Source organism: Branchiostoma belcheri, unplaced genomic scaffold, assembly GCF_001625305.1.
Source record: "Branchiostoma belcheri isolate BF01 breed outbred unplaced genomic scaffold, Haploidv18h27 scaffold52, whole genome shotgun sequence".
Taxonomy (NCBI): domain Eukaryota; kingdom Metazoa; phylum Chordata; class Leptocardii; order Amphioxiformes; family Branchiostomatidae; genus Branchiostoma; species Branchiostoma belcheri.
In genome coordinates this window covers 2313247-2324174 of record NW_017804154.1, presented here as the reverse complement: position 1 = coordinate 2324174, position 10928 = coordinate 2313247, and the positions used below count along the sequence as shown (strand labels likewise).

Here is a 10928-nt window from a genome sequence, read left to right as displayed (position 1 = left end):
CTGAATAGAATATCAAAGTATGGATCATTATAAAGGGATTGAAAGTCATTGCAAGTTGTAAAATTATATGGTTACTCTGCTACAAGGTGTTAAACACCTACAGGCGGAGACAAGTTACGGTACAACTTCCCGCCATTTTCTTTAGTTTTAGACGACATGACGTCAAAACGACGTCGTGTGCGTTACTTATCTTACTAGAATATCAAAGTATGGATCATTATAAAGGGATTGAAAGTCATTGCAAGTTGTAAAATTATATAGTTACTCTGCTACAAGGTGTTAAACACCTACAAGGTGGAGACCAGTTACGGGTACAACTGCCCGTCATGTTCTTCAGTTTAAGACGACATGACGTCAAAATGACGTAGCGTGCGTTACTTTTCTTACTAGAACACCAAAGTATGGATCATCATAAAATGATGGAAAGTCATTACGAGTTATAGAATTATGTGCTTAATCTGACGCAAGGTGTTTAACACCTGAGGGTGGAGACCATTCACTTGAATCGGCCGCCAGCATCAGCAGATTATGATATTGTCGCTAGGTGTCGTTTCTAAGTCTTTAATTTGCACTTTATCGTTTAATTGGTACTTTATGATTTTATTCATCTTTGAATTGATATTCTATGCGTTATTACAGACCATTTGCAACAATTCCCCATTCGTGATTTTTCTTTGGGGTCGATTTAGGAAATTTCTGGGATTTCGAATCTGTATTTGAATTAGCTGCTATGCTCGGTTTAGTCCCGAATCGGCGGCTGAAAGGGCGGCTACGAATCGGCGGCCCAATCGGCGGCCTACTTCAGGTTGGTGGCAAACCTGTTATATCACCGGCTAAAGGTCAAAAGGCAATGGCTCAAACTAATATCTCTGAAGAGAGTGTAAAATCTTATGTTAATTCCTCCAGGTTCATTCAAAAATCCCATCAAGGATACTCACTGATATTCATCTTGTTTATAATAGTAACTTATTTCACGAAAATACTTGTAAATAAAAGTCCAAGGCTATGAACAAAAGTGAAAATCACCCACTAAAAGTGGACCCGTCTGAATTGCAGGGGTCATCAGTCATAGGTCAAGTGTCTCGAGTGTAGAAATATTCCTCTAGATTTAGTTTGCGAATTTACTCTAATAGCAGGCTTATTCGCTGCAACCTACCGGGCCATGGCTGCCAAAAGTGGGAAGAAGTCTGTGCTCTTCGTCTGTCTTGGTAAGTTCTCGCAAATCTTTCAAATCACCGCTGCCAAATGTCAAATTAGTGCCAACATAGACTACAAGAGTTTGATGAAATTTTATTTTTAGACAGGAAAACGAAAAGGCCCGTGTTGAACGAAGAAACGTTTTCTTCAGAAAATTGTATAATAGTTATATTTATTAAGAATATTAACATATTATTAATTATATTAATATAAACAGGTAATATCTGCCGGTCACCCATAGCAGAGGCTGTTTTCACCCACCTGGTGAGAGAGAAGGGGCAACTGGAACAGGTCAGAGTATTCGTGATCATAATTTTGTCAAAATATGTCACAGAACTGTAGTTTGAACTGTAGAACAGTGTAGAACTGTAGAAATTTGTTTGCATAATACTTTGGTTTTTAAAGTTTGACGAAATAAATTTTTCTGTGAACAATTTTTGTCACATAGATGACTGAATAGTGGTTTGGCTAGCATACCCATATGTTAAGTCCCTTGATGATATCTGAGCTTGATGTAACACAAGGTTCAAAGTTGAAGTTAGTAACAGCATGGAGGTAGACCTCCATGGTAACAGTTACCCATTTCCTATGGTTACTAGTGTTACTATCATCTAGCCATGGCCATGGGTCATTCATTCAAAAGTATCTGTGTGTTTGTGTATGTGTATGTGACAGTGGGACATCAACAGTGCAGCAACCATCGACATGCATGTAGGGAAGCGAGCAGACCCAAGGTCTAGGGCCTGCCTAGAAAGGCATTCTGTGCCCTATGGTCACATCGTGCGTCAGGTACTTGTCAGATGCCGCTTTCTAACGTACTAACCTGTGCTGACAGTGGTTCTAACTATATGTTGTAGTGGACAGTAGACAGTGCAGGCACTCATGACTGGAATGTGGGGCTTCCACCAGATGAGAGGGGCCAGGCGTGCATGAGGAAGCACGGCGTTTATAAGGAACAGATTGCGAGACAGGTAGTTATAGTGGGCTTACATCTGTCTTGTCTTAGCTTGTTTGTAACTGTTAGTAACTGTCAGTAACTGCAACTAATAGTTACTGTAATGCACTGTATGACTCACAGTGTTGTATAATAATACCCATGGACATAGAAGTGGAATACCAAGTTTACCAAGCAATTATGGCATCTTACATGCCATACCCTCTGTTGCTGCAGTTGTTAATCTGCATATTTTTCCATGTGAAAGGTGACAGAAGAGGACTTCACCAAGTTTCAGTACATCCTCGGTATGGATCATAACAACATAAGGTAAACACTTCGCGCATTAAACATGGAAAAACCCTGAAGGGGTTAACAGATTGTACTGAATGCTTTTGTCAATAGTACACTTACATGTATTTTGATTTAAATGATGATAAACACATTTTTCAATCTGAAGATATTTTTATTTTGTGCCAGACATTTAAATGTATCAGAAGAATGTAGAATTTTTAAAAAAATTCTCAGGATTTACTCCATGACAATTGCCTGTAAAATATGTATTTTTCTTTTATAGCAACTTGAAAAACATCCAGCCTCCAAAATCCACAGCAACAGTGAAGCTACTAGGCAGCTTTGATCCTGAGGGGCAAGAGGTCATTGAAGACCCTTACTATGTAAGTGTCACATATTGTTGACCAGAAGATTCAGTTTTGCATACCAGATATATATATCACATTTGTTATAAAATTCCTTATGAGTTATGATGTACATTAAACTGTTGGATGCAATATTTTGCAGGGAGAAGAGTCTGACTTTGAGAGAGTGTATCAGCAGTGTGTGCGTTGCTGCAAGGCTTTCCTTGACACAGTGTAGAGTCCTGGAACATCCACACTCATCTGTGCCAGAAAGTGGAGAGTACATTAAGTTTGCATTGCTCAAGTAACAGAAAGCAAATTGTCTTGCAAAACTGCAAAGAATTTTCATATGGTTTAGCATTTAGTGTTGAAATATTCCATCATTGTAGAATTGAATTGATGTTAAAATTAGAACTGGATCTTTTAGGGCATGATCGTTTGCAATTGGGTCTTACTTTCTTAGTACCAAGTACTGAGATTATATGTTTAAAAATTGGAGCTGAAAAAGATAATCATTTATTGATTAACTTGTTGTTTGATGACCACTGAAACTGTGTTTAAACTAAAAGTATGTGAAAATGATTATAGCAGCTAATAATGATGCTTATGGAAGCACCAATGCAACTATTGCTGTTGGCTTGCAATTATGTCTTTTCTTTCCTTCTTCCATAAGTGAGCATGATAAAGATGCGCAAAAGAAGCTATTCAAATAAACAATGAGTCTTTATTTCACCACTTAACATAGATAATGCTCTGTAGCCTTGAAAGTAGAAAAATAAGTTAAAAACAATTTTTAAGTTGCCTCATAATACAAGTATAAAATACCTTACCAACCCTATAAATTCAAGTGCATATTATTTACACTCTGCCTTAAGAAACACCATAGGACCAAGCCTTAAGAATGTAGTAAAAAGGGCACTTAACATGAAATCCGCACACATGATACGGTTGGATATGACCAGGAAACTAAGGGCTTAGTTGACGTGGGCAGCCAGGAAGGTAACCTCAAACTTATTGCTGTCCACAATATTGTAAGATCCTCCTAACCACTCACTTAAAAGTAGATGCAGATTCTTGATTGGTTGCATTGTAAAACACAGCTGCAGCCCTCTACCAGTCTAAAACCACATTACAACATTGACTGGTCAGACAAAATTGCACATTATTGTCATCTGTAAGCTATAACACACAAACACACTTAACATACTAGTATTCCATGACCTAACAATTATCCTATTACAGTCATCAGCAGAATTCATCTCTTATCTCATGTTGTAACAACACTGTTCCCAACCATGTTACCATACCATAGTCACAACTACAAGATATGCCATGAACATTTTAGACATATTAGTGTCATCTCCACTTAGTACTTCCCCTGTAAAAAGGTGTTTTGCTGTCCATGGGTTACTAAATACATGTCACCACCTGTAGCCATGTAACACAGAAAGGCAAGGATGTGTATGGTTTGGCCCTTCAAGAACTAAGGCCTTGGTAACTGCACGTAATTGGCAGGGAAGATCCCCTTCCTGCCCTTTAACCTCCCTTCCCACCAGTCATTTTGGGTATGAGTTCTGGTCAGGACAGTAATCTTGTCTCCCTCTTGGAAGTACAGGTCACAGGGCAGCTCTCCCTCAAAGCTGAACAATGCTGTAACTTCAAACGGGCATGCCAGTCTGTCCATAAAGATGCTCTGAAGGTCTGAGAAATAGTTGTGGTTAGAGAAACAGCAAGCCCCTAACATTTATCAAATAATAATAAGAAAGGAACAATATCAGGTGTCTTGTGTCAGTGCTGCTTTCAGTGCAACGTTAATCCACTGGAAAGTCCCTTTAAATGTACATCTCTCATCCCCCAAGATGACAGATGACACATTTAGACATTGATAAATCAACACCAACCTTCTTCACTGGTTGTACGCTCCTCCACCAAACTGGTACATCTCCTTGCTGATGTGAATTTGGATCTCATTTTCCTGGACGGTTTGTCATCTGCACAGAACAATTGATAGTGAGTAGAAATATGCTGACAGAATTATCATAATAATACAGCACATCACCAAAAACATGTCCTTTGAAGCAAGCCATGTCTACAGAACTAGCATGAGTTGGAAAACAGTTTAATTTTCTTCATCTACAGAACTACATTTAGTAATCTATACTACCTTAAACCATTATTTCACACACCTGAAGTGGAAGAATTCTTCATGGACTTGCTTCTGTAGGATCCAAAATTGAAACTCTGAGGGATCAGAACATGAGAATATATCAACTGTACAAATCACAGGTATCATGCTAAAATGATGTGATCCATGTTATTGATGAGTCTGCCCAGCCATAAAACAGTAATGGTGACAGAAATCATGGCCATTACAACTCCTAACATAAACAACAATGGAGAAACACCTTGGGACGGTCAGCTTTTGCAGCTTTCTTCACAGCAGCCTTCTTGGCAGCCTCGACCAGAATTTTCTCTGCAGCTTCATAATGTCTGTGGAGGATCTCGTACAGAGGGTCTGCCACTGATGGAGGATGTACGGTCCCATTCAGGATCTCATATGCCCGCACATCCCCACCATAGAACCTGGACAACAGGTATGAAAACTTTTATCATACAAAAAGGAGAAACAAAGTAACACTAACACTCTCATAGAAAACATTGAAACAAAAACAATATGAAGGCCAATGTACAGTACATATATCAACAAGCTATGGGCCTCTGAGTTATCTGAAAATTGACTTTTTAACCTACTTCCTATTTGCATCCTTCCTTTCGATGATTCCTGTCCCTTCCAAGGATATCCCAGCAAACAGTCCTCTGGTTTTGCTGTAGGTGTATATAGCTGAAGGGCTTCTAACTGCAACATCTCCCTCCATGTTCCTGCCGAGTGGCCCTGTTTAATATATTAATAGTAAATGTAAATGATCTTCAGAACATGACATAACACACTGTGTGATATTTTAAAATGCTATCACAGTCATGCATTCAAAAGTGACATTACGAAAAAGACGATATATATGAAGAATTGGTCACCTGCTGCAATTGTGAAGTTGCCACCTAATGTCAGGTTGCCACCCTTGGAGAAAGCATCTACTGCCGATTGACTGTTTAGGATAATGACAAAGTCTGTGACCTGAAAGATAGAACCATATATTGTGAATATTGCTTGCATACATGTATCTCAATTTCAATATCCACCTACTAAATACACATATTTCAAAGAAAAGAGTGATGCTTACTTCAGCTCCAATTTCAAATCCACCTCCCAGTCCTGCAAGACCCACTGCAGATGGCGCTGACCATCCTGTCGATAAATGTCAAACAGTTACCACGACAACCTTTTCAGTACCATATGAATTTTATACAGCTTTAGATTTTCAGTATGGTACAATGGGCTCTCATATCCTCAAGATGTGCAGTCATTTTCGGAAGTGAAAATAATTGACATACCTATGACAAAGAAAAATGTCATGTTTTGATTGCACCCAATTTTTCACATTCACAGAATGACATGTCATATGTCTCATATCCCAAATGATGTTACTGCTATATGTATAATATAGGGAGAGTGATCGTGTTCAAAAAATACATTATGAATACCATATTTATCCTACAGTGACTTACTGTCCTCAGATATTCTGGCAATAACAATGCCACTGCCTCCTCTAGCGCTGACAAGGAATCCTGCCTTAAACACAGTCAGGACAGCAAGCCCACGGGCACGGGCTAAGATAGATACTGGGCAAAAACAAAGAATTATCCAGCAACAAAGAACTGATGAAAAGCAATACAAAAGAGGAAGAATGTGTCACATACAGATGTCCAAATTCCATACAGAGTAAGTATTTGTATTGAAAAAGCTGCAAAAGACATTATCAAATCAAAAATTACCCATTTTATTATTTTTTAAGAAAATGTCAATGCATAATTTAGATCTTCTTAAATGTTAATGCATAATTTAGATATGCCGAAACCATGTTATTAGATACAATTGACATGCCCCTAATTTTTACCTATTAATGTGCACAATACATGTACGAGGTAATTTCAGTAGATTGCAGAAATCCTCCCTTCTCAGTAGTTGATATGACTTACCTGGTATGATTTTGTCTGGTCCAGTTTTTGCACTTGGTACTGTGAAGTCCCTCAGGATCTTGGCAGCCTTTTTAGCCTCAGACTTAAGGCTATGTGGAACTGGAGTGTTCACCACTAGAAATTAGAAAATATGCATGCATATAAGTCTGGCCTGGTTATGTCATGTCACTAGACTCATCTTTCTCGAGAATGATTGCATATTGTACATGCATTGCAATGCCATTTGACAGTACCTATATGGCTGGATATTTCTGTTATATTATATTTTGCTACACCTGAAATAAATGCAAACATCAAATGCAAACGGGACTCTTATTATAAAGTTCCTGCAAATCTGAAGTGAGAGGTGACAATTGCTAAAAGGAGTCATATTCTATCATATAACGTTAGTAACGTATATAAAACGTCCTTGGTTCAAAGCAGCGAAAAACAACTTTGTATGTGCCCCCTCCCACAAGCTGGAAATTAAAATATCAAAGCACGGCCGAAAAACACAGAAACACGGCCATGTCAGGCAACGTAGACAGTGTCTACTTACTGATGGATAAGGCATGTGTGAGTTCCTAAGTTCGTGTGGTGTTCTATTGGCTTGCACTTGAGGAAAGCAGGCGCTGAACCCTAAAAAACGCAGCTACAGAATTGAACCGTTCGCATCACCCGCCGCCATTTTCCTTGACCTGTGATTACCTCAGGGTATCGTCTGCGCTGACACCAAACGAAACACGTCACTACTTTCGTCTCGTCGCCTGGATTATGGCAATGATTCTTCTCAGAATACACTTGAAACGTCTTTATTGACGTGTTTTGCCCCATGGGGGTTTTCTATCAACACTTGCAGTACAGCGTAATCTTGAGAAAATTAAAAGGGGTCGTAAGCACGACAAACATTCAAATCCACCACATTTTCGCGGGTTTCCCCAAGACGCAAGCTGATTGGCCAGCCCATGGGCGTGTTCCAAACAGCCCTCCTAGTTCTTAGAACATTGGAACAAGTGTTCGGACGTTCTTGAGATTCTTTCCAACGACATTCTGGTTTCGAACCGTGCAGTTGTCTCCTTTCTTTTTCGATTTCTTTTCCTTTGTTCCCAGCTCAGGAAAATCATCTGTTTCAGGTGAGCAAATGGAAATCAATTTCCTGGCGGGTTATATTTGTTTGGCTGTTTGTCTCGCTGTTGATTTCTTTGTCTAGCATTACCGCCTTGTGGTGATTCCTACCTTTTAACCTTGCCCAAACATTTTCCTTACTCTTAGGTTAACTGTCGTCAGATTTGAAAATGGAAGACGCCCAGGCTACCCAGGCTATGACGATGACTTCGCCTGACTTTGTACAGCAAGCGGTAGGACCGCTAGGACTTCCTCAGATGTTTTGGAACGACTTTAGCGTTTCGGACGAAATCTCAAGGATCACGTACAGGTTTGAACAGTTTTTCGGCATTTTCTGTTATAGACCATAGATATTGCTTCAGATGAAAGCTAACTTGATTTTTTTTAGAAAAAAAACGGTAATCTAGATTGGGAGACTCTTCAGTGAAAAGTTTACAAATGCGACGGTCGTGTATATTTTGGTTTTAGACTATGACCTTCAGAATCAGCTGTGATTTAAATGTCTTACTGGAAAAGGAAGCTGATCTCCGAATCGTACCTATCGTATTTGATCAAGACCTCTATCGTTACCGTTTGATCATCCCAGGCTTGGACCATTGCATTGGTTTTTTATTTTTCTACGTTCAATAGCACTGATCTGAAACGCGAGACTCTTGGGAAAATGGATAGTTAGAGGGCTCCAGTCTTAATGTCTGACGGAAATTTTACAACACTTGCTGAATCAGTAGGCCGGTGATTTTTGTCGTTCGAAAAGACAGTTGTCCGTCAGTGAAGTTCAATTCCACTGAGGATTTGATATATAAACTTTCAGTTCTGAGCAAAGTAGTGACCAGAGTTACATCGTAAATATGCAATGTTGCCTATATTAAACCGACGATTTCCGTCCGTTATGAAATTTGAGATGCGTGGTAGGCGAGGAAAGGCGCCGGGCGTGGGTCATTCCATTACAGTTTCAGGAAGGATACATTAACGCTGCAAATCCGGCGCATAAAAAGCGAATTTCTTTCATAATCTGTGTACTATCAAGGACCATATGATTTCCTTGGAATAATGAAATCAAAATTTTATGCAATCAAACGATCCAAAATTGGAACTTTCATACGTTTATCACTTCAGCGTCAACGCCAACCACTTCCCAGCTAAGTTGTGGATACTGGTGAACGATCCCCGCATCAAGTCCATCTACTGGGACGAGGCGGGGGAGGAAGTGGTGATCGTACAGAGCCAGTTCAAGGACGAAGTCTTGGAGAATCGCCAACTGGACGTCTTCAACACTGCCAACTGGGACAGCTTCGTCAGGCAACTCAACCTCTATCAGGTGACAATTGATGTGTAGTTTTATATATATATATATAAATGGGTCAAAATCAGCCTTGGGTCCTAGTACTTAGTGGTCTTATTGCTACAGTACTGCTTCGAAAGTGATAGCCCTGCTAACCTTACCAAAACAGCTATGGCGATGTCAAGTGATTTCTTCCTAACAAGTGTAAACAATTTCCCACTCTATATCATTATCTTTATTATGTCAACACAAGAGAGAAAGCATTCTAGTGACATAACCTCAGTGTAGAGCCACTACATATCTATTCCTTGAAGGCAAACTTAGAAATGAATTTCTAACTTAATTGTTGTTGTGATTTATCTGTTTGTTTACAGTTCAAGAAGAACATCATGGCAGCCAGACATGAAGGCAACAAGGACATCCATCGATTCCGGAACAGGTACTTCAGCAAAAGCCAGCCAGACCTGACTATGGTGAGGAGGCAGAAGAAGAGGAAGAGGCCAGACAGCACAGGTCCTGAGGACACACCCAATAAGGAGAATTACCCACCAAGTAAGGAAGAGAGTTTAGTCTACACATGACACAAGTGATTTACTGTTTTCTCTATGATTCTAACAATCTGCGGGTTCCAAGACAAAAGCCATACAATCTTAAGGCAATGGGAAGAATGGACAAGAAAATACTATTAGCTCCATTCTCTCATCCAGCTTTCATTCTTATTATCACCTGCAACATTTGTCAGCATTGATGACTTACTGTTTCTATTCTCTATTGTCCAGATCGTATGGGACCCCCTGGTTCAACACCCTTTCCCCACCCCAACGGCAGTGTAGGATTCCGACCAATCCCCATACCAAATGGCCAGGCTGCTATGCCAAACATGCCTTTGGGATCCAATGGTAGCATAGCTGTCAACAACGGATGGGCCCCAACCTACAGTGGGGAGAGGCTGCCCCAGTTCAACTCATTCTCCCAGTCATCCCCCATGTACGGGTACCAAACGCAGCAGTGCTACCCTATGGGTGGGCAGTTCCGAGCTCCCTACATGCAGCAGCGTTACCCACAACCAACAGGTTTCTCCACTCCCATCACCCAGGGCCCCAACAGGCTCCCCGTCCAAACCTACAACTACAGCCCGTATGCCACACAGGCATTCGACTACAGCGGCATCCAAGCAACACCTAGCACCATGGACAGGAACGACTCTGGGAACCAAGGGGATGCAAAGGTTGTGGTGGAGTTCATTGACGAGAAGCAACAAGAGTTCCTACAGGCTATCAAGGCCATCGCCAGTGTGACTGACTTCCATCCCAAGACAACAGAGACTAACATGATCATCTCTGGGGACATCGCCATCAAGGTGGAAGGAAACAACACAGTGAACGACTCTGGAGTGTGGGATATCAAGGACAGCATGTCGGACACTGGCTCTCCCCCTGAAAATGCCATCCTTGCAACCATTAGTGGTCCAAGCTCTACTGTGCTTCCCACTGCCCAGTCCATTGTCCAGTCGGGACAAAATCAGGTTGCTGATGGGAGTTTCATCACTCATGCCTCAGAAGCTACTACTGCTTCCAGTAAAGAGAACTGTGTGATGTCTGAGTCTCCTCTTGTTGTCACCTCGTCAGAAAATCCAACATCCTTCACCCTAGTGCCTACCTCAGATGTTACTGCTAGT

General features: G+C 40.6%; 4 protein-coding genes across 7 annotated transcripts in view; 3 read left to right on the top strand and 1 right to left on the bottom strand.

The window, feature by feature from the left end:
- Positions 1 to 1055: 1055 nt before the first annotated feature.
- LOC109480790 (low molecular weight phosphotyrosine protein phosphatase-like) overlaps positions 1056 to 10928 on the top strand; it is a 14444-nt gene continuing 4571 nt past the window's right edge. Inside the window, exon 1 of one of the 2 annotated variants that reach the window (XM_019783099.1) lies at positions 1056 to 1112. The gene's annotated coding sequence lies outside the window, so the exon portion shown is untranslated. The remainder of the gene's footprint in view (positions 1113 to 10928) is intronic. The other variant, XM_019783098.1, reaches the window with a different exon arrangement.
- The window catches only part of LOC109480791 (low molecular weight phosphotyrosine protein phosphatase-like), a 14424-nt gene continuing 4552 nt past the window's right edge, over positions 1057 to 10928 (top strand). Inside the window, exons 1-6 of one of the 3 annotated variants that reach the window (XR_002140855.1) lie at positions 1057 to 1208; positions 1415 to 1488; positions 2055 to 2168; positions 2400 to 2461; positions 2709 to 2808; positions 2933 to 3768. Coding sequence is in view for 2 of the 3 variants with exons in the window: in XM_019783100.1 (XP_019638659.1) it covers positions 1163 to 1208; positions 1415 to 1488; positions 1873 to 1986; positions 2400 to 2461; positions 2709 to 2808; positions 2933 to 3007 (471 nt within the window). In the remaining variant the exon portion in view is untranslated. Of the gene's footprint in view, positions 1209 to 1414; positions 1489 to 1872; positions 1987 to 2054; positions 2169 to 2399; positions 2462 to 2708; positions 2809 to 2932; positions 3769 to 10928 lie in introns of those variants that run through there. The other 2 variants (XM_019783100.1, XM_019783101.1) reach the window with 2 other exon arrangements.
- LOC109480789 (SH3 domain-containing YSC84-like protein 1) lies at positions 3768 to 7732 on the bottom strand. The gene is made up of 10 exons (XM_019783096.1): positions 7403 to 7732; positions 6865 to 6978; positions 6394 to 6507; positions 6009 to 6073; positions 5803 to 5902; positions 5521 to 5662; positions 5175 to 5352; positions 4956 to 5010; positions 4671 to 4760; positions 3768 to 4470 (listed from the first exon to the last, which is right to left on the bottom strand). Coding segments are annotated over exons 1-10 (1077 nt in total). The 5' UTR covers positions 7404 to 7732; the 3' UTR covers positions 3768 to 4252.
- Positions 8172 to 10928, top strand: part of LOC109480686 (heat shock factor protein 5-like) — a 4013-nt gene continuing 1256 nt past the window's right edge. The window contains exons 1-4 of the mRNA XM_019782916.1: positions 8172 to 8278; positions 9085 to 9286; positions 9625 to 9802; positions 10030 to 10926. Of these exons, the coding sequence (XP_019638475.1) occupies positions 8172 to 8278; positions 9085 to 9286; positions 9625 to 9802; positions 10030 to 10926 (1384 nt within the window). The remainder of the gene's footprint in view (positions 8279 to 9084; positions 9287 to 9624; positions 9803 to 10029; positions 10927 to 10928) is intronic.